The 19,735-nt window shown below is 47.4% G+C and overlaps 2 protein-coding genes and 1 long non-coding RNA gene across 12 annotated transcripts; 1 reads left to right on the top strand and 2 right to left on the bottom strand.

The window, feature by feature from the left end:
- The first annotated feature begins 1,102 nt into the window (after nt 1–1,102).
- Nucleotides 1,103–15,497, top strand: znf185 (zinc finger protein 185 with LIM domain). 4 transcript variants are annotated; one of them, XM_060062845.1, is made up of 35 exons: nt 1,104–1,412; nt 2,496–2,562; nt 3,032–3,146; nt 3,491–3,595; nt 3,719–3,745; nt 4,005–4,064; nt 4,277–4,375; nt 4,507–4,587; nt 4,849–4,908; nt 5,122–5,249; nt 5,388–5,586; nt 5,858–6,310; nt 6,611–6,676; nt 6,789–6,848; nt 6,999–7,064; nt 7,265–7,339; nt 7,483–7,557; nt 7,721–7,795; nt 8,361–8,423; nt 8,602–8,640; nt 8,998–9,063; nt 9,656–9,706; nt 9,817–9,861; nt 10,114–10,170; nt 10,555–10,620; nt 10,843–10,902; nt 11,089–11,151; nt 11,704–11,793; nt 12,516–12,563; nt 12,948–12,983; nt 13,907–13,975; nt 14,120–14,194; nt 14,311–14,376; nt 14,510–14,615; nt 14,947–15,497. In XM_060062845.1, the coding sequence occupies exons 2-35, from the start codon at nt 2,553–2,555 to the stop codon at nt 15,043–15,045; spliced, it is 2,853 nt and encodes a 950-aa protein (XP_059918828.1). In that variant the 5' UTR covers nt 1,104–1,412; nt 2,496–2,552; the 3' UTR covers nt 15,046–15,497. The 4 variants fall into 4 exon arrangements, with proteins under 4 accessions (XP_059918831.1, XP_059918828.1, XP_059918829.1 ...); XM_060062846.1 differs by having other exon boundaries at nt 1,104–1,416; XM_060062847.1 differs by having other exon boundaries at nt 1,106–1,412; nt 9,001–9,063.
- LOC132465934 (uncharacterized) lies at nt 5,124–5,410 on the bottom strand. The gene is made up of 2 exons (XR_009527714.1): nt 5,274–5,410; nt 5,124–5,243 (listed from the first exon to the last, which is right to left on the bottom strand). It is a non-coding gene; the product is annotated as an uncharacterized LOC132465934 (long non-coding RNA).
- fut11 (fucosyltransferase 11 (alpha (1,3) fucosyltransferase)) lies at nt 15,250–19,644 on the bottom strand. 7 transcript variants are annotated; one of them, XR_009527708.1, is made up of 6 exons: nt 19,485–19,644; nt 18,851–19,189; nt 18,201–18,581; nt 17,193–17,824; nt 16,328–16,962; nt 15,250–16,214 (listed from the first exon to the last, which is right to left on the bottom strand). XR_009527708.1 is itself a non-coding variant. In XM_060062851.1 (5 exons), exons 1-5 carry the CDS (start codon nt 19,485–19,487, stop codon nt 16,812–16,814), a joined length of 1,506 nt encoding a protein of 501 aa, XP_059918834.1. In that variant the 5' UTR covers nt 19,488–19,644; the 3' UTR covers nt 16,257–16,811. The 7 variants fall into 7 exon arrangements, 1 of the variants encoding a protein (XP_059918834.1); XR_009527709.1 differs by having other exon boundaries at nt 16,334–16,962; XR_009527710.1 differs by having other exon boundaries at nt 16,340–16,962.
- Nucleotides 19,645–19,735: the final 91 nt, after the last annotated feature.

Here is a 19,735-nt window from a genome sequence, read left to right as displayed (position 1 = left end):
CACAGTGGTTTGGCAAAGAATGCAGGCTGGTTTGTCATTCTGTCAATGTGTTTTTGGTGTGGTGTCGCATAACTCGCATACCCGCTTCAAAAGTTAGCCAGTTGCACCCTAAATGAATCACTCTTTTCAGTCAGGAATTGCAAAGCAGGGCGGTCCAACTGGTTCCTTCCTTGAGAGAGCGGAGGGGGGGGAGGACAGAACTACATATCTGTCCATCCCAGCCCATGCCATTGCTAGAGTGAAACTGTCTGGTTTCCTTTCGGTGTTATAGTTTTCTCTTCACCCCCCTCACCCTACCCCTCTTGCTAAGCATATTTAGACATGTCATTTATCACAACCTGACTGTTATTTAGAGAGGCTTAGTTTACCTCTGCCAGACTAAAAATGGAATAGGTTCGAATAAATCAGTTTGCATTCACAACGTTGGTATATACATTAGGAAATTATACCAAATGTATCATAGACCCTTCTCTATCACACACATGAACTGGTACAAAAATAAGGAGTTCAATAAGCAACACCAATGTATTTTATTTTGAAGCTCTGGCAATTTTGTTTCTTCTATGTTGATCCCAATAAAGATTTAAGAATTTGTGTGTTTACATCTGAATTAAGGTTTTAATCAGAATTGGAATAGTGGTTTAGATATTCAATTCATAAAGCCTCCAATAACAAAACAGGTTCAGACGTGTCTATGTACAAATAATCTATACACAGGCTCCAGTTAACCTCCATTAAAATACAGGGAGTGGAATAACCCTTATTTATATCCAGGTTCAGATGTGTGTGTGCTATGTTGGCGCAAGCGTTGTGTGTGACTGTGTTTTTCATTCTGTCTCCTCATGACGATGGGTGCGTATTTTAATGGGCCCGTTGAGCATCGGGGGGATGCGGTCCCATAGGAGTTACACAGCCCTGCACCTACAACACCCTACCTACCTACCCTTTTGTCTTCTTCATATTCCGTATTCCATATTCTGAGTCACTGAGAATATATTCTGAGCCATATTCGCATACGTCAGCTACGCTACCTGCATCCAGCCTGAGTACAGATGTAGTAAACAATACAAAGAGAAAATCAGCTCTTAGCAACCACCAATGCGCAAATTGCCACACACACACATAAGGTCAAACATACACACACACGCATAAGACAAACACACCTTCAGAGCACGTCCCCACGCCTACCTTTCTCGAATGACTGGGCTTGTTGGTGCTCACGCCCGTACCTGTTGGCTTAGCCGGGCAGACACCTGTCATACGGAGAGTACTTTCTCTCTGCGAACACACACGCAGACACACACACAAATACAGACTCATTCTGACTTGACACAGGACTTAACCAGCGTTTATATACAGCTAAGTGAACATTGGTCTCTTCTTCTGAGAACGCTGGGACAATCTGAATACAAGTAGGTAGGCGCCCAGTTTGTGGCTATTCATGACATTTATTCTTCACTTACAGGTCATTCAATTTTAATCTTACCATCTTATTTATTTGACGGGATCCTGTTTTTCACTAGATACTGAAGTCTAAAGTCCAAGTGTCTGAAAGAGATTTCAACATATATTGTCTGTTGGTTAGCGAGTGCTTCCAGGAGCTCAGTGTGTGTCGAGAGTTAACCAAATCTTACATTTTGTTATGGAATGGTTTATTCTGGTTTGTTCCATCTGAGGTCAGATTGGAAGTGGACCAATCTTTCCTGTTCCTCATTTGAAACATGGGTAATTGTTCTTTTGTCATATTGACTCGAGAACAGAGCTAACCATTCACCATGTTTGTTCTGGCATAAGCTGCCTCTCACAGTAACCCTTGGTGACATTTTGGTGAAGTGTTAAATTTTTTTTGCATAAGTAGATCTGTAGCCAAAGGAGTGGCAAAAAATTGCGTTTGCATTTTTACTTTGGCAGCTTTCCAGCTCTTTTGTCTAAACCTTGCTTGGTGTGTATACTTTCAGATAAAGGATTCACTAGAGATGCAGTTGGTTTTACTATTATTTGGATTCACAAATTTCCAGGGGAGTTCTGTCCTTGTGGGAGTAGTCTGTGACTGTATAATTCATGAGTTAAGAGGCGTTGGGACAATGAAACAACATACAATGAAGGCTCCTGAGTGGAGGTTTGAGCTCTTGAAATTATGAAAAATGTTCCCATTTTTTATCAGCTCTCCGATCAGACAAATATTCACAAGCACGGACACACAAACACAATAACACACAAAGACAAACACACATACACTCACCCATAAATCATTCCATCCATATTCGGGCCACTGCAGCTGGTTTGAAAGTGGCAGGACAGGATACTCTGCATGTCTAAAGGACTGAGGCCTGAATGATAGCTAACAAAGCAAATATCCTTCATTAGCATCCTCAGGAACAAGGATAATCTTTTAACCTATTTGGACCAATGAATTGCTATGGGGTCATTAACTGTCATTCAGATTTTCCTCCATTTACATTGTTTCTGACTATTTATTTTGTGTTTGGTTTTAGGTCATTTATACACCAAGTAAAGGGTGGAAAAGAGAGGAACATACCTGAAGAACAGTCATGTCTAAAGGTGAGCAGAAAAGATCTGGTGAATGTGTGGGAAAATGTGTCTTCTGTCGCAAAAAATAGGTTGCTTCATTCCAGGTGAATTCCATTGATGTCCCTGACACACCTGCATGTAACAATCATGTTGTCACCGTTTTCGGAAAGTTATCAATCAGTGACTCATTGTGTGTGTGTGTGTGTGTGTGTGTGTGTGTGTGTGTGTGTGTGTGTGTGTGTGTGTGTGTGTGTGTGTGTGTGTGTGTGTGTGTGTGTGTGTGTGTGTGTGTGTGTGTGTTTGTGTGTGCCGGCGTGCGTGCATGTGTGCGTGTATGAGATTAATAAAGTTATACTTGAGCAATTCCAGACGGGACATTAGGGTGTCACAGCAGAATGTATATAGGAGTAAAGACTGACGATAGCTGAGCGCTGCTTGCAGCACTCAGCTAATCAACAAGTGTAACTTGTGTAACGTCCCTGTGTGCTCTGTGTACCAGAGGGGGACCGAGCATCTGTATTTCGTACCACCAAGGTGCGCACCAAGTTAAAGGGAGACAACAGCTGGATGCAGCGTGGCGGCCAGGCGGAGACCGACGAGGATGAGAAGCCATGGTAGGAAGAGATGTGACGGTATTCACATGGTTTCTCCTGTGCACAACATACCCTTCTTTGTAGGTGTACACACAGGCGTCGCTTGTAACACTTAACATCGGTCTGAGACTTTCATGCACGGGCGATTAAAAACGAGTGAAATCTACCTGTGCACTGAGGTGACCTATTATGCACTGGTGTGTCCTGAATAAAAGTAGCAGAACCATAATGAATGTTATGAGCGAAACCCCTGTTGGTCCTTCGATGACACCTGTGTGGAAAGGGGTTCTAACGGATGGGATAATGCACATGGATTTCCTTTGCCGTGTGTATTGATGAAGCGTACGGTCTCACTGTCCCGGCAGGATGGCTGAGGTCCGAGCCAGAGGTCTGGATTCAGAGCAGGAGTCCAGCCCACCGGCCTCGCCAGCCCCCGCCACGGCGCCCGTCGACAAGCCCACATTAGAAAAGTAAAATAGGGACTATATGTAATCTTAAATTTACTATACACGTTTGATTCAGAGTAGAGTCGTCTTGAATTGTTTAACCAAACCTATAGTTATTGATATTTTTGATTTTGATTTTCTTTTTAGAACACCCACGTCAGGTTATTTGATCAGGCAAGTAGAAACATCCCATACACGCACACACACATATCCACAATTGCAATTGATGCACGCACACAAACACACACACACACACCAACACACACACACACACACACACACACACACACACACACACACACACACACACACACACACACACACACACACACACACACACACACACACACACACACACACACACACACACACACTTTCTTTGAATTTATATTACTTGAATGACATTAACTGTATTAATGTTTTTTTTTTTAAGGGGTGTTTTTACAAAAACGGAAAACAAGCCCGCTCCCTCCTCAAAGACAAATGGCTTCAGGTAAAAACCCTTTGATACATGCGCTCTTAATGATGTGACTGTCTCAAACCAACGAAAATTAAATTCCATAGCCACACCCCACACTGTGAACCAACCAGGCCCGGTTAGAACTACGCTTTGAGCCCAGATGAACTGCTCGTCGTCGTGACTCAGAGTGAATCACATAATCACATTAAGCTATGATGTTAAACGAGATTGTCTTTCCGTTGCAGAACCTCCCCGTCCGTTGTGCGCCCGGCCCCGCTGGCCCCCAAATCCAGCCCGCCGGCTCCGATCGAGGGCCAGCTCAGCGTGGAGGAGCATGAGAAGCGGTAAGACGGACTCCCGGGACGGCGCGGACAGGTGGCGGTTAAGTGGAAGAAGCCACGCTTTGGAATAAAGTTGAGAGAACTCAGATTCTGATCAAATGAGAATTATAACGAGTCACCCTTCCCTTAAACAGTACTGAGGCAGCCAGCAACGTTTTGAAGAAATCCTCGGTCAGACAGCGGTCCTATGTGCTTTCGGCTGCCAAGCAATTTGAGTAAGTGTTTTTCTGCTCTTACCACGTCCATAGTCAACGGCTAACCCTAACATAAAAACTGTTTTTATTTGCTTTTGAAACACTCATGGAAGACAGATGATGCCATAACAAAACCAATGGCCAATGTCATTTCAAAAAACCTTAGATAGATAGAAGATGGTGTTTGAATAGCTAGATCTAATGGATGTCTTTATTTTGTTTGTGTGTGCGCGTGTGCGTGTGTGTCCTCCTACAACCCCTCACAACAACTTCCCATTGAAGGCCTACAGAAAAAGAGCCTGACACCTCAGTAAACAGCAGTCTATCTTTTGTTGCCAAAAGGTAAAAACTGTCCTTCCTATCTACAACACTATGAGGGTAAACAGCAGAAAACCTCAGCCATTATTCCAATAAATGTGCAGTGTGTTTTTATGTGTGCACATGCGCCACACATGCATTTGTGAGTGCATGTGTGTGTGTGTGTGTGTGTGTGTGTGTCCTCCTTTAAAGCTGCCCAGTATATTTATGTGCGCATGTTGAAATCGTTCCCAACAGGGTGGAGATAACAGATGACGATGAGGCTGAAGCACCTGCAGCTACTGGACCCCAAACGATCCCTTCCATCTCCCCCACCCCTCCCTCTCCCACTGCTCCTACCCCTGCCCCTCTCCCGGTCACTACTCCTGCTCCTCTCCCAGCCTCTACACCTGCTCCTACCCCTGCCCCTCTCCCGGTCACTACTCCTGCTCCTCTCCCGGTCTCTACCCCTGCTCCTACCCCTCTCCCGGTCACTACTCCTGCTCCTCTCCCAGCCTCTACACCTGCTCCTACCCCTCTCCCGGTCACTACTCCTGCTCCTCGCCCAGCCTCTACACCTGCTCCTACCCCGGCTTCTCTCACGGCCTCTGACCCTACTCCTCTGCTGGCCTCTGCCCCCGCTCCTCCGCCACCCCGCCGCTCTTCTCCTCTCCCATACCGTGTCCCACCCAAGCTCCCAGCCCGTCCCACACCGCAGGCACTGTGAGTCAGCCCCTTCTTGCCATGAATCAACGACACTACATTTTTAGGAGTCCACCTTTTGTTTAGTTTTCAGTCTTTTGTCCATTTAGAAGCAATCTAACTGAGGTATTATGGTTCCACTCATTCACTTCCTCTTCTTTGTGTGTGTGTGTGTGTGTGTGTGTGTGTGTGTGTGTGTGTGTGTGTGTGTGTGTGTGTGTGTGTGTGTGTGTGTGTGTGTGTGTGTGTGTGTGTGTGTGTGTGTGTGTGTGTGTGTGTGATGGATGCACAGAGTGAAAACGAGTGTGGAAACAGTGGCGGCGGATGAAGAGGTGAAGGCTCCCGAGCCGGTGGTTGTGGCCCCGGAACCCGTGGCCCCCGAACCCGTGGCCCCGGAACCCGTGGCCCCGGAACCCGTGGCCCCGGAACCCGTGGCCCCCGAGCCCGTGGCCCCGGAACCCGTAGAGGAAGCGACCTCCTGGGTGGTGCTCCCCCAGAAGGACGCGCCAGTGGTGGTCACCTCGGCGACGGTAGAGGACGACGACCCGTTCAAGGACATGAAACCTGGGTGCACCAAGGGGGACACCCCGCTCCCCACGCTGATACTGGAGCCCCCGACCTGGGAACGGGAGCTGTGTGAGATCAAGCACTCAGGACCGTTGCGGTCTGTGCCCGGCCCCGTCGCCCAAACCCTGGTCCAGGAAGAATCCACTGTTTGTGAGCCGTTATCCCCGAACAAGACCAGGTAAGACTCTCCTTCACGCCCTAAAAAGATGATTCCACTCTCACGGCTCACTGGGTCATCGGAGCGGAACAACAGTAGAAATATTGACTCAAGGATTATTTTCTTCTTTTATACTGGATCGAATTTCAGCACATTCAACGAGGTGAAGTGTGTAAACATGCCTTAGATTTCGGATGGTCACCCTATCAACGGCATCCGAGGAATGTTTCTCTTCATTCTTTGAATGCGTGAGGTGGAATGTTTACTTCAGGGTTTGTCTGGGGTTCATGGGATTTCACCTTCTCCCTCTTTCTCCAACAGTTCCGGCGGTCACACGCTTACTGAATTGTCCGACACTCTCATTTTCTTCGACAAACGCTCAACGAGGTAGGTGCTGGATACATACGGCCGGCTTTGAGTCAACACAGGCACCAACCCCTGCTTATCGTTAAACACATTTGGTCTTTTGTTTTATGTAATCATTTTATTTCATTGGCAGTTTATTGGACAGTCCGATTGAAGCTGTCGTGCCTGAACCTACCAGTCCGGTTTCAAAAAGGTAGGCAAAATATGTACCCATCAGGATGGAATTTTTATAAAAATTCTTTACAACCACATATTTAACATAATCACCATAACCAAGTATGTTAATTATGGTAAATGTGTCAAAAGAAAACGCCATGCAAACACAAGTGAACTTTTTTTCCAGTTTGCCAGTGGATGAGTCATCTTTGGTATCAACAAGCCCTGTTACAAGCCCAGTATCCAAAGAATGGTAAAACACCAACAACTTCCTCATTCCCCACCACAGTGGGAACTAATTGTAACTGACAAAATTCTTGTTTGTTGTCTTCACCCTTTTTGTATCAATTCACTCTCTTGTGGCTGTCGGTTTGTATGTTTGTGTATGCTTATTACAAGTATCTGTGTGAGAGTGTTTGGGAGAATGAAACTGAATGTGATTGTCTCCTACAGTGTTGTGGAGAAACCAGTCCCAGAAATCAGCCACTGCATAGTAATGACCGATGACCTTCTAGCTCTCACCGAAGGGTTAGTTACAATATTATTTTAAAAAACATTTAAAAACATAAACATTCATAAAATGGTCACAAGGTGGCACTGTTAAACCAATAATGAAAGCCTGTCTTCCCTTCATCTGTAAAATGTCCTTCAATCTTGGTAATTCTTCATAGGCCTGAGGAGTCGGTCAAACTGGTTCCTTCTAGCCCGGGTCACTGGAGTCAGGATCTGCTTGGTGGAACAGAGAGGTACATGTGGAACAAAGCTATTATTTACAAATTGTTGGCCATGGTAGGCTTGTTGACATGCTTCTTTGAGAAGTATTTCCTTATCCGATACCTAACTTCGATATCGCAAAGTGAAACCAACGTGATGTCTTTTGTGTTCAACCATTCCTACGTGACGTTTCAGCCTCTCAGGCCCAGTGGGCAACAGCCTGGACCTCCTCGCCCAAGATGTCATCCCCATTAACACAGAGGAGCACAGGTAAGGGAAGCAGAGGCTCGATCTGAAGGCCAAACCTCCTCCATTCCTCCTCCTCCTGCTTCTCTTTTCCTCCCTTTTGTATTCATTATGTTTATCACACCGGGCTAGAGTGGGACAATGAGCCTTGCCGCGAGCTGCAACGTCTACAGACTTAAGCTATAACCAATTTGCACGTACACACACACACACGCACGCACGCACGCACGCACGCACGCACGCACGCACGCACGCACGCACGCACGCACGCACGCACGCACGCACGCACGCACGCACGCACGCACGCACGCACGCACGCACGCACACACACACACACACACACACACACACACACACACACACACACACACACACACACACACACACACACACACACACACACAACTACACAGACGCAACTACACACACTAAACAAGCTACACACATTCCAAACTAACCCCTTGAACGGTATTAACACATTCCCAGCGTTTCTTGGCCAAATGAAGGCCGTTCATACTCTCACTCACTAACTCTAGGCTTACTATAGTCCCTATAACCCTTTATTTGACTAAGAAATGTTGTCTCTCAGCCTGAGCACCGACGTGAAGCAGAAGACACAACAATGGGAACAGAAGTTTACAGACACACAGAGGTACAAGAAAGGAATTGAAAAAAAGTTGATGGATAATCAAATGTAAATATGCTAATTGTATTCCTTGTCTCTGCTTATGTCTCTGAATTGTAAGAATGTATTATATACTGGATTTTACAGATTGCATTTCCTAACTTTCACAACTGTATAATAATCGTTCTGCCACTTTGCTTGACAGCCCAACAGAGACATTCAGCACGACTACTACTGAGATAAGGTACACACACGCACGCGCGCACACACCCACACACAGGCACACAACCAACCCACACACACAAACACACCAACACCCGCACACACACACACACACACACACACACACACACACACACACACACACACACACACACACACACACACACACACACACACACACACACACACACACCAGTAGCTTAGTGTCACAAGCCCTTAGGTCACAAGCCCTGCTAATGTAATGGAATAGTAAATAGTGCATGAGGAACGCTGTCCTGACCCGTGTTCGCTCCCCCTTTTTCTGCTCCCATCATGCTGAAAATCGGTGGCCGCCCCCTCTTCTCCACCCGTCATCTGTTTTTGCCTCATGATCCACCAGCAGAACCGAAACCTACCCAGCCTCCTGGGGCTCACAGGGGACAACCACCACAGTCTCCACATCAAGGTAATTTGCACTGTGTTGAGGGTTGCGTTTTGTTCCTCCTGTGTGAGGTCGATGTGGCGGTATGCGCGGCGCATGGCACGGCTTTTGTTCAGACTTAAACACAGAAGACTGTAATTACCGAAACACTTTTCATCCCGGGGAACATGAAATAACCACGACACAATGCTAAACAACTGTGGATGTTCCTGCAGCAGCTCCCCCACAAAATGGTCAAACTCGCATCACTTTCGGTTTATTCTCCTTTTGTTTCATCAGGGTAACCTTGAAACGATTTAATGTGGATGGGAAACAGCTTGCTAAATATTGATGTCTTGCAAAGTTCACATATTGGTGATCATTGACTTAGACAAGAAATCCCAAGGGGTGAAGGAAATCAACGGGCCTCAGCACAAAGCAAAGGAATTGTTTTGGCATTTGTCAAAGACACACAGCCTCTGATTGTGATTAATTTTCGCCCCAAATCCCTCTGTCTTCCTATTTACCATTCAACGTGCATTAAATCTTTCCATCGTGCGTCAATGTGATCAAAATTCCTGCGACGGCGCGACGCGCTGACAATTGGGAGTGAAATCAGTGTGAAATTGTTTTTCAGCTCGACTGATCCGTTTGATCCATATCCGATAGGGACCACATCTCCTAACAGGTAATCATATTGGTTTGGAGCTGTGACTGTTCTTTCCCAGCCAGCCAGATGGCATCTCGCTATGCATAATGCAGCAGTTTCTGATTATGAGCCACTTTTCTTTATCACAGCTCTTCTGACCCGATGCCGCCCCTCTCTGCCCATTCCATCAAGAGGTACGGGGGAGAATGAGAATGCAAATGCAGGCCCGCTCCATATTGGATACGTGGCACTTGTACTGCCCATAGGTTGCAATCTAATATGATGGTGCAAATGCTTCACCTTGTACCAGCGCTGTAATGAACTATTATCGGCCCAGCTCGATGGCGACACACACATAGCGTACCCACAATGACGCCTTGTGCAGTTGTTGTTATGCTAATGTTGAGGTTGTATATCCCCCCCCCCTCCCCCTTCTTGTGCTGCAGCTCTGTAACCCTTGTGTCAAACACTTCACCTGAAGCAGAGCTGAACTCAGGATTCAGGTATGGCTTAGCACAGAGGATCTACAATTTCCAGGACACGACTTTGATCAAACTCTGATAACTGTCTGAGAAAATGTTCAGTTCAGTCTTAAGTTTAATTTCAAATTGATTGAGATTTAGTGTTCAATACAGATTTTGCCTGTTGGTGATCATGTATTTTGGAAGAGTTACAAAGAACTGATGAGTTTTTGTGTGTGTTTGTGTGTATGTATTTCTGTGTGTGTGTGCATGTTTCTATGTGTGTGTGTGTGTGTGTGTGTGTGTGTGTCCATGTCCATGTGCGTGTATGTGTGTGTGTGTCTGTCTATGTGCTTGCGTGTGTGTTGTGTGTGTCTATGTGTGTGTGTGTGTGTGTGTGCATGTCTGTGTTTGTGTGGCTGACAGTGAGAGCACTCATGCCTTGGAGCCCCTGGCAGACGACGTCACCCCGAGCGACACGGACACCAAAAGGTAATGGAATTACTGTTTGCCAAATTGCCTCGGCTGCGTGCGACTTAGGCAGGAAAAAAAAAAAAAAAAAGAGGGAAGAAAAAACGGATGAGTTAGACAGAATGTTTTTCCCTCACCCCTCACCGAGAAGCGACGTCCTGTGTTCTGTCATAACTTCACCAGCCTTCTCTCTCTGTTTCTCCATGTCTCTCTCTCTCTGTCTGTGTCATATTGACGTCTCAGCCTGAGTTCCCGGCGTTCCTGGGCACGCACATGGGAGACCGACACATCCACTGACGAGAGGTGATGATGTCTAGCTCACACGAATGTCCCAAACACACACACACACAGGGACACTGACACACAGCCACCCAATCCACTTCCTCCTTCCATCCCAGTGTGCCACGCTTGATTCATCCAGAGCCATCCATCCTTGTCTATGAAGGTCTCCCCTCTCAATCTCTATCTCTCCCTTCGTGCTCCTTCTAGACAAGAGGATGTGCCTGCAAGCCGAGGAGAAGATCAACAGACACTGGTCACGTTTGAGAGGAAGTAAGTCGTCTCGTTGTTAAAAGCCCTCGCCCGAGTACAGTATCTACTCCATTTATTCATGATCTTCCCCGACCACCACCACCACCACCAACATCATAACCACACCATTCACCACCACCACCACCACCATCCCCACTTGCCCTCCAGCCCGTTTCCCTTTTCTCGACTACATTGAAGAAATAAGGCTTTTTTGCAATTTGACCACTCAGCTCACTGGGCCAGAAGAGATTGTGTGCTCTTGTCAGTCTAGTGTTCTTGAAAATAGGTCAACGCACGCACACACACACACACACACGCACACACACACACACACACACACACACACACACACACACACACACACACACACACACACACACACACACACACACACACACACACACACACACACACACACACACACACACACACACACACACACACACACACTTTGTGCATATATAGTATATGTGCATTACTCCTTTTGGCTGGCCGGTTACATTTTGCGTTGAGAGTACATTTTGATGTCATGGCTCAATAACCCATATACTGTACGATGTGTTTGTGCTTAAGGTCCCTGGAGAATGACTCCCCATGGGACAGATGGACATCACCCAGTGTCGTTACAGTCCCCATAGAGGAGGAGGAACAGGAAGAAGGAAGGTATTGTGATATGGTCAATATGTACAAGCTTTGTACCAAAGCCACAACCACCGGGATTTTGCACACATCGAGCGAGACTGTTGCCGTAGGTTACATCCAAACGTATACATTAAAACAATCCAAAAAACGATTTAGCACCATTTTAGAAATCATCTCCATCCGTACTTCATGCCGGGAAACCCATGGTGGTCACAGCACATGGCCGTTCGTGTACACTTGGCGTGCAGACCTACTCTGGGGATTGCTGCTTAGTTGCAGAAAATAAGAGGGAGGAAGAACAGCGAAATAGTGGAAAGTAAGCCCAGAGCTTTCTTTGCTTGGACCGGCGAGCGAGGTGTTGAACGCGGACTAGCCTTGACGTGGCCTTAGCATCTATGTCAACATGATAACCAGTGTGATAACCTCTCAACCGGATAACGGCCGTCACATGGTCGCCCCGTCTAGCCGCGTTTCACCGCGCACGTCAAACGGCCGTCAACCCGCTGAGCTGTCAACGACGTCCACAAAATGTCCCCAACGTCAAGCTGAAAACACAAACCACAAACAAACAGATATTTAAAAGCGAACGTGTCGCAGTGTCTCAGAGCTGTCGCCGTCCCCCGCTCCACTTGTACTGTACGATGTACAGTAAGGCGAAGGAGAAACATCGTCCTACCAAGCGTTCCTCCTCAGCACTACTGCCAGATGTGATACAAACCCAGAGATGTTCCTTTGTTTTGTAGCCCCGGGGGGACGGAAACACACACCGTCACCACCGTCACAAGCCTCAGGTGAGCCGCTCTCTACTCCTGACAAGTGTGTTAAGAAAGGGACTGCATTCCTACAGGGAAAGGGAGCGTACAGTAACGCGCGTGTGCGTGCGTGCGTGCGTGCGTGCGTGCGTGCGTGCGTGTGCGTGCGAGTGAGAAGAAATAATTAGATGAAGACATTTTACTTTTTACGTTTAACGGTACTCCTTTGAGGACAACTCCTGGACAAGTACAAGTTCAGCAGAAAGAAGACAAAGATTAAGACAGATGGACTGTTGGGGGTGGTGGGTAATGCTTGCTGACAATGGGAGCAGACCACAATTTGTGTGAAACAGTGTAGAAAGCGTGATCCTATCGCCTCCTTCCTGCACAGCAGAAGATAAATATATCTGTTGTACCTTCTAGGGAAACATACAGTGAGCCAGAGCCAGCTATGGATCGGTGAGTTATTTTTCTTTTTGCTTCCTCTGATCTATAAAACCAAGTGAAACCCACAGCCACGGACAGGCTCTTCCAGGGCCTGTTCACTCCCTGCTTTGGTTAGGTCGGGCCATGCTCATAAGCTTTACGGGTGGTAAGCCGCAACTGTTTCTTAAGACAGAGACGCGTGTTTGGTCATTTACATGCCATTACATTAAAAGTACGTTAGAGGAGTGCATTGCTACGCGGTGACGCGTGGATGAGTGTTGTCTTTATTGCCGCAACATGAGTTTAATGGATGTTGAAGAATATTTTATGAGGTGCATCATTAGTTCACTCAAAGTGTGATGTGTGTAATGTGTATATATAGATATATGGATATGTATATCTATATTTATCTATACATATATAAATACATCCAGTATCCCTTTTTCACATGCGAGTCTGCTATCCTCCTCTGGAGTTGTGATAAAGCCGTCTGAGGGCAAAGCACTAGAAAAGGGATTTGGGACAAAGCCCTTTTGTGAAGGCTGCTGCAGCCATTTAAGTACACTAGTGGTGTGGATCTAAGGTGACCCGCAAGTATTCTACACGAGGTCACGTCATGGACTCGGAGAATAAACTTCCCATGTTTACTTAGACCCAGTTTCCTCCTCCTTCCCCCTCCCTCTCTGATCACCCAGCCCGCTCTCCCCAGATGTTAAATTAATGGTGTGTGTTAAGTCGTGGTCCTCCTCATGTCAAGCCCGTGGGCTGTTAGGAGGGAGCACGCTATTAAGACGGTGATGAGGGAAAAAAAACGTGATTATCTGCTAATCTTCACGGGCCAGATGCAAACGTCCTCATGGCCAGGGCTACCCCTCAACACTCTCGTCAGTCGTTAAGACAGCCGGCTCCAAACAGTACCACAACCAACACTAACGCGCGGCACTGTCACCCCGCAGTTTCCAAACGTACTCCAGGAGCGTGACGACAGAGGAGAGCCAGCAAGAAGAAACACCTGAGCCCAAAAAGTAAGCCAATTTCAGACCGCAGACTGTATTAAAAAATGAATTATCTTGGCGTTGCGTGTGCCGTTTTATTTTGATTAATGTCGTTTTTCCCACTAATGCATCTCCTTTCGCCTCACTCCCCAACGGTGAACTCCTTCCCATCAGGCCGTTTGTGTACGTGAAGGAGTACGTTAATGCGACGGAGACGTCTCTGCACAACGCCTTGGACGACGCTGGAAGGTGGGACCCGATATATGCGTCGTTGTTTTTGTATTCAAATGGTTTCCTCCGCAGTGTTTTTCTTCGGATTGGATCAGTGTTGCTTTCATGACGACTCCCTGCGTTCCCCTCCATAGTGGCTCCGACGTCGAGACATCAAGCTCTGCCGGTTATTCCTACAGCTCGCCCACTTCCTACGCCAGGTAATTTCCACTTATTCTACTACTTTTGAAAAATGGTCCATCCCCCACCCCCCCTCGGTGCTACCGTCACGCTGCAGAAGCGTGTCCACACACCGTGTTAGACTCACCTCTGCGTCTCTCTCCCTTTCTGCAGGGCCGCTTCGTCGTCCACCTGTAACTACTGCGGAGATCTTGTGGGAAACGAGGCCAAGATCACCATCGAACATCTCAATATCAACTGCCACCCCGACTGCTTCAAGGTAGCGGACCCTCAACCACCCAACCAACACATTATCATTTACAACATGGTGTAGCATCACGGATAGTCTCGTAGGGGTAGGGGGTTTGACTCCCGGGGGCACCCCTATGTCTCCACGTCTACCCGAAGGCATCTTGGCACGAGATGCTCACCAATGACGGTTCGATCGCATTGTGAGGGTTCAGTCGTAAGAATCGTCGGGTCTAAATTCTAGACCAGAGGCTCCTAATTATCCTACAGAAATACATCAGTGAGAGGTACAGCATTGTTGAAGCACTGACATACTTTGCCACAACTTTCAGAGCTTGTTTTCCCCCCTTGTGTCTCTGCAGTGCGGTGTATGCAGTAGGCCTATGGGGGACCTCATCTACAGCATGTTCCTCCATGCCGGTGTGGTCCACTGCGAGAGCTGCTACTCCACCCTGGACTGAACACACGTGCCCTCCAAGAACCCGCCCACCCCCATCCCACCCTTCCTCTCGAAGCGCATGTGAAATTAAAAAAGTCACAGGTTATTTGCATTATCCTATAGCACCGCTCTTTGTTATATAAGGCTAAACTACAGTTGATGCCGTTAGTTTGAACGTCGGACTTCGACATTGCAATCCTTTTCAGTTTAAGTTTGTTTTTCTTTCTCTCTCCGATGGTGAATATGGTGTCTGTTCCAGTGCACTACGAAGGATTTGTCTCACACACAATGAAACTGTGAATAGACTAAAGCTGGTTTTTGGGTACAATACACCATATGGTAGTAATTGGGATGAATATACATAAAATCATTTTTATAAAAAGTTAACTTTTTATTTCTTGATGTACAAAATATGTTCACTTTCTGTGATCCTTTGCTTTTAAAATAAAGTGATTTACAGAATCCCCTTATAAATGTGTGTTTATCTGGCTGGTAACGACAGCCCCATGCACATGATTATTAAGTCTACAGGCTGCATATTTTAAAGGGAGGCAATTCCCAATTTGAAAATTAACATATTGCACAGATGGTGAACTAAGGTTAGGCTAGTGGAACATCTGCAATTCCTCAATAGTTGCAGGCGATTTTATACATTACAGTGCCAGTGAGATGTCCCTTGAAGCTATTGCACATGGATTAACTTCCTCTAGGAATTCTGAACTTAACTTTTGTAAATATTACATTTGCCTGTTTTCTTAATATCCCTCAGTCAGACACCATTTTCATTGCATATCTCAACATCCTTAATTAGTCAGACAATATGTTAATGCAGTTTAAGATTATGCAACTACCTGCTGTGCATAACAAAAGAGCATATTCAGCTTTTTGCAAAAGGTACAGTCTTTGATAGTCATAACACAGGTATAGGCCTAGAACGACCCCCCCCCCCAGGTCATTTTACATTTGTATGCCATAGTGTTGAAGTATTGTCCGTCCCTTCATCATTTTTTTCCTGGATGACTGTGCCGACCAAGCCTGAAAGGTCTGGACAATAGACTGCAAAGGTCAACAGCTCCTCTGGATGGGATCCCAGGCCGGTACAGAGTCATTCGCACACAATACGGGCAATTGAGGAGCTCCAAATAGCACAGATGCCCTGAAGGTGGAGGGCTATAGGTACCCTGTGAAGGGCTATAGGTACCCTGTGAAGGGCCACACACACACACACACACACACACACACACACACACACACACACACACACACACACACACACACACACACACACACACACACACACACACACACACACACACACACACACACACACACACACACACACACACACACACACACACCTCTGACTGGGGTGCTGAGCCCATGTCGTGAGAGGCAGGAATGCCAGTGAGCAGCCCTTTTAGTATTCTGTACGATTTCTAGTCAAGAATCGATAAAGAGATCCAATGAACCCGAATAAAGAGTTTTAGATGTAAAAATGTAATACTGATATATTCAATACTGTCAGAGGTATGTATATATAATAGGTTTCAGTAACGAAGGAATGATTGTGTCGGGGAATTGATTCACTGATTACAATTAAAATATTCAGGAATTGTGAAAAAGTATGCTAATACTCTAAATATTAAAATATAACTCTTAAGAACCCTCCCCTAACTGATGGATGTATTATTCGGTCATTGTAACAGAGGGAGAACACGACCTCCCAACAGTCGCCACAGGGCACCGTGGGTGAATCCTGCTGTGACCCATCTTCTGTCCGTCAAAGTGTCAGTGCTTCCCTCTGGCTCTCCTCACAGCGATGTTCTGGATGTGCTGCCACAGGAGCGAAGGGTCCGACTCATTATGTCTAATCAGAGACTCCAGACCTTCTGCTTGGTCCAGGCTTTGCCAGTAATCCAGGGGCCATATTTGCAACCATCTGCGCAAAAGATACACACAAAACAGAATAGCCTCATCAAACGTGCTTTTAACTGTTTGTTTTTAAAAGGGGCTGTTTTTAAAAGGAGAAACGCAATTAATTAGAACAAACACAACAAAAGTGGCTAAAGAAATGATATCCTGGGGAGGAAGACAGATTCACAGAGTGAATTGCAAAAGCAATTCACTCTCGTTTTGTTGCCGGAATGAACAATCAAAACACACACATACCCATCATCAGGCGGGACGTCTCCGATGTCTCCGTACCCCGGCCTGGGCAGCGGACAGCCCATGTGGGAGTTGTTGGCCATCTTGGCCGGCGGCGGAGGCGGGGCCTGCTGCGGCGCCCGCCGATGGGCCCGCTCGGCGGCCAGGCGGGCGTTCTCCCGGTCGCACACGTAGCACTCGAACCCGTTGAGGTAGTTGGGCTTGCTCATGTCGTTCACGCCCCACTCCCGGGCCTCCAGCCGCTCCAGCAGGCGGGCGTTGGCGACGCCGCCGCCGTCGGGGGCCTTGTACTCCAGGTAGCGGGCGTAGGCCTCGTCGTCCTGGTCCAGGCGCCGCAGGAGGGCGGCCAGCTCCTCGGGGGAGGAGAAGTCGTCGACCAGCACCACGGCGCGGCCGTTGGGCATCCAGTCGGCCACCGACGGCGAGCCCCGGTAGACGGGCACGCAGCCCTGGTGCAGCGGGCGCCACAGCTTCTCCGTCATGTAGTCGGAGCACAGGCCGTTCTCCAGCGCCAGGTGGAACTTGTAGCGCGCCACGAAGCTCATGAAGCGTGGCTCCTCGCCGGTGGCCGTGGCCGTGTCCTCCAGCTCCGCCGGCAGCGCCTTGTTGTTCAGGCACTTCCCGTAGGAGTCCACCTGCGGGCGGACGGACGGACAGACAAAGAAAGTTACGAAATAGAAGTACATGTTGTTCAGGGGCTTCCCGTAGGAGTCCACCTATGGATGGACGGAGAGACAGAAATACAGACGGACAGAACGACAGACAGTAAAAAAAAAAAAAAAAAAAGTTTGAAAGTACATGTCGAAGGAAAGAACGAAGGATAGATAGAAAGTTGAGATCACAATCCTTTTACACCTTCACCCTGGTATTAACTATTTAATAATGCATAGATATGTATATTATTATTTTGACTATTATAATTTTTTTTATAGGAGCAAAATGTAACTTATGAAATACTTAACGAATACATATAACACTAATTAAAGCCACCTATACGAGCGTCCCGTGTACCTCGATGTACTTCATGAGCTCCCGGACGTAGCGGTCTCGGTCCGAGGGCACGTCGCAGTGGGACTGCATGTAGAGCACGGGGGCCAGGCCCTTGGCCCGCCACAGGTTCTTCTCCCGCAGTGGCACGGCGGCGGGCTGCAGCAGGTAGCTGAGGGTGGGCAGCCACTGCAGCGTCAGCGGGTAGTCCGAGCCCCGGCTGAAGGTGGCCGTGTGGTTGAACAGGCGGATGCCCGGCCCGTGGGAGAGCAGGTAGTTGTTCATGGGCGACTCCTCGTGGAACAGCGCCCAGGTCTGGTGGGGCGGCCGGGGGAGCGGCGCCTCGTACGCCCGGAAGTCCGTCCCGTAGAAGATGATGGAAGCCGTCCTCTTGTGGTGCTGGACCTTGGAAAGATCAAGTTCAGATTTGACTCATAGAAGCTACATAAGTGTTATTATTTACTACTTAGTCATTTAGTAGACACTTTTAGTGGTCACTCAGGTTGTGGTTTGGATATCTTGCTCAAACGATGCCTACAGGTAGACTGTGGATATTGGGGTTTGATCACGAAAACCATCATCTGGGGAAGTCAAACACCCCAAACACAAGTCTATCCTGTCGCCATTATCAGTTATATTCAACCTGCATTCACGTGTTTAATACTTTCCCTTACCTTGCGATTACTCGTGGCCATGCACGAAGAAGTGGCACAGTCGATGCGCTCCGTGTCCCCGGGAAAGTGGGGGAAGAGTCCCGCGCTCCACCACAGCAGAATGGGTAGCTCCTTGTTGCTACGCTGGTCCTTGTTGCCAGGGCCACGGTATGAGCTGATGGCTGAGAACTCCATGTCTGACAGGGCACTCTGCGGCTGAAAAGCTCCCAGCTCACTGGCGTCCATGAACTCCATTTGGTGCTCCGTCTCAGGGGAAAAGGCACCGGAGACCAAGACCCAGCACAGGAGACCCAGCAGCCCCAGACACGCGCAGGGGAGCAGTCTCCTCCTCACCGCCATCTGAGGGAAGAACAACACGACAGTCTGAAAGATGCATCCATACTCAGACACTGAAGAGTTCCTTATCAACACTGGCGTCAAGCCCAAGTCTTGTCCCTCAAAAAATTAAGTATGTAGCACTTGCTGACGAGTTACCCTGGATGATTAAGTTTGAGACGAGCGAATAGTTAGGTGGTAAACAAGTTATTTGCTCACTAATGTTACAGCTTGCTAACTTCGTACATGGCATGCATCCTATTCCAACAAATAGCCTCGGAAAGACAAACAAACAGACACAAAGAAACACATTCCCTACCATTGTCAGGGCTGCAGCGTATCCAGTGTGACAGTTAGGAAGCACATCCAAACAACGGTAACATGTATCCCTTTTCTGTCGCAGATGCTGTCCACATCATAAAACTGCACAGAGAAAATAAAACCCAGCTGTGTGTGAGAGCTGCACTTCTGAATATCTCAATATTTTACTCCCTCTATTGGATTGGAGTGGAATTGCTCTCAGCAGGCATAACATACACGTTTCTGTTTAAATTATTACTCCATCTTATA

This window comes from Gadus macrocephalus, chromosome 10, assembly GCF_031168955.1.
Source record: "Gadus macrocephalus chromosome 10, ASM3116895v1".
Lineage (NCBI taxonomy): Eukaryota > Metazoa > Chordata > Actinopteri > Gadiformes > Gadidae > Gadus > Gadus macrocephalus.
This window is presented reverse-complemented; position numbering and strand designations above follow the sequence as displayed.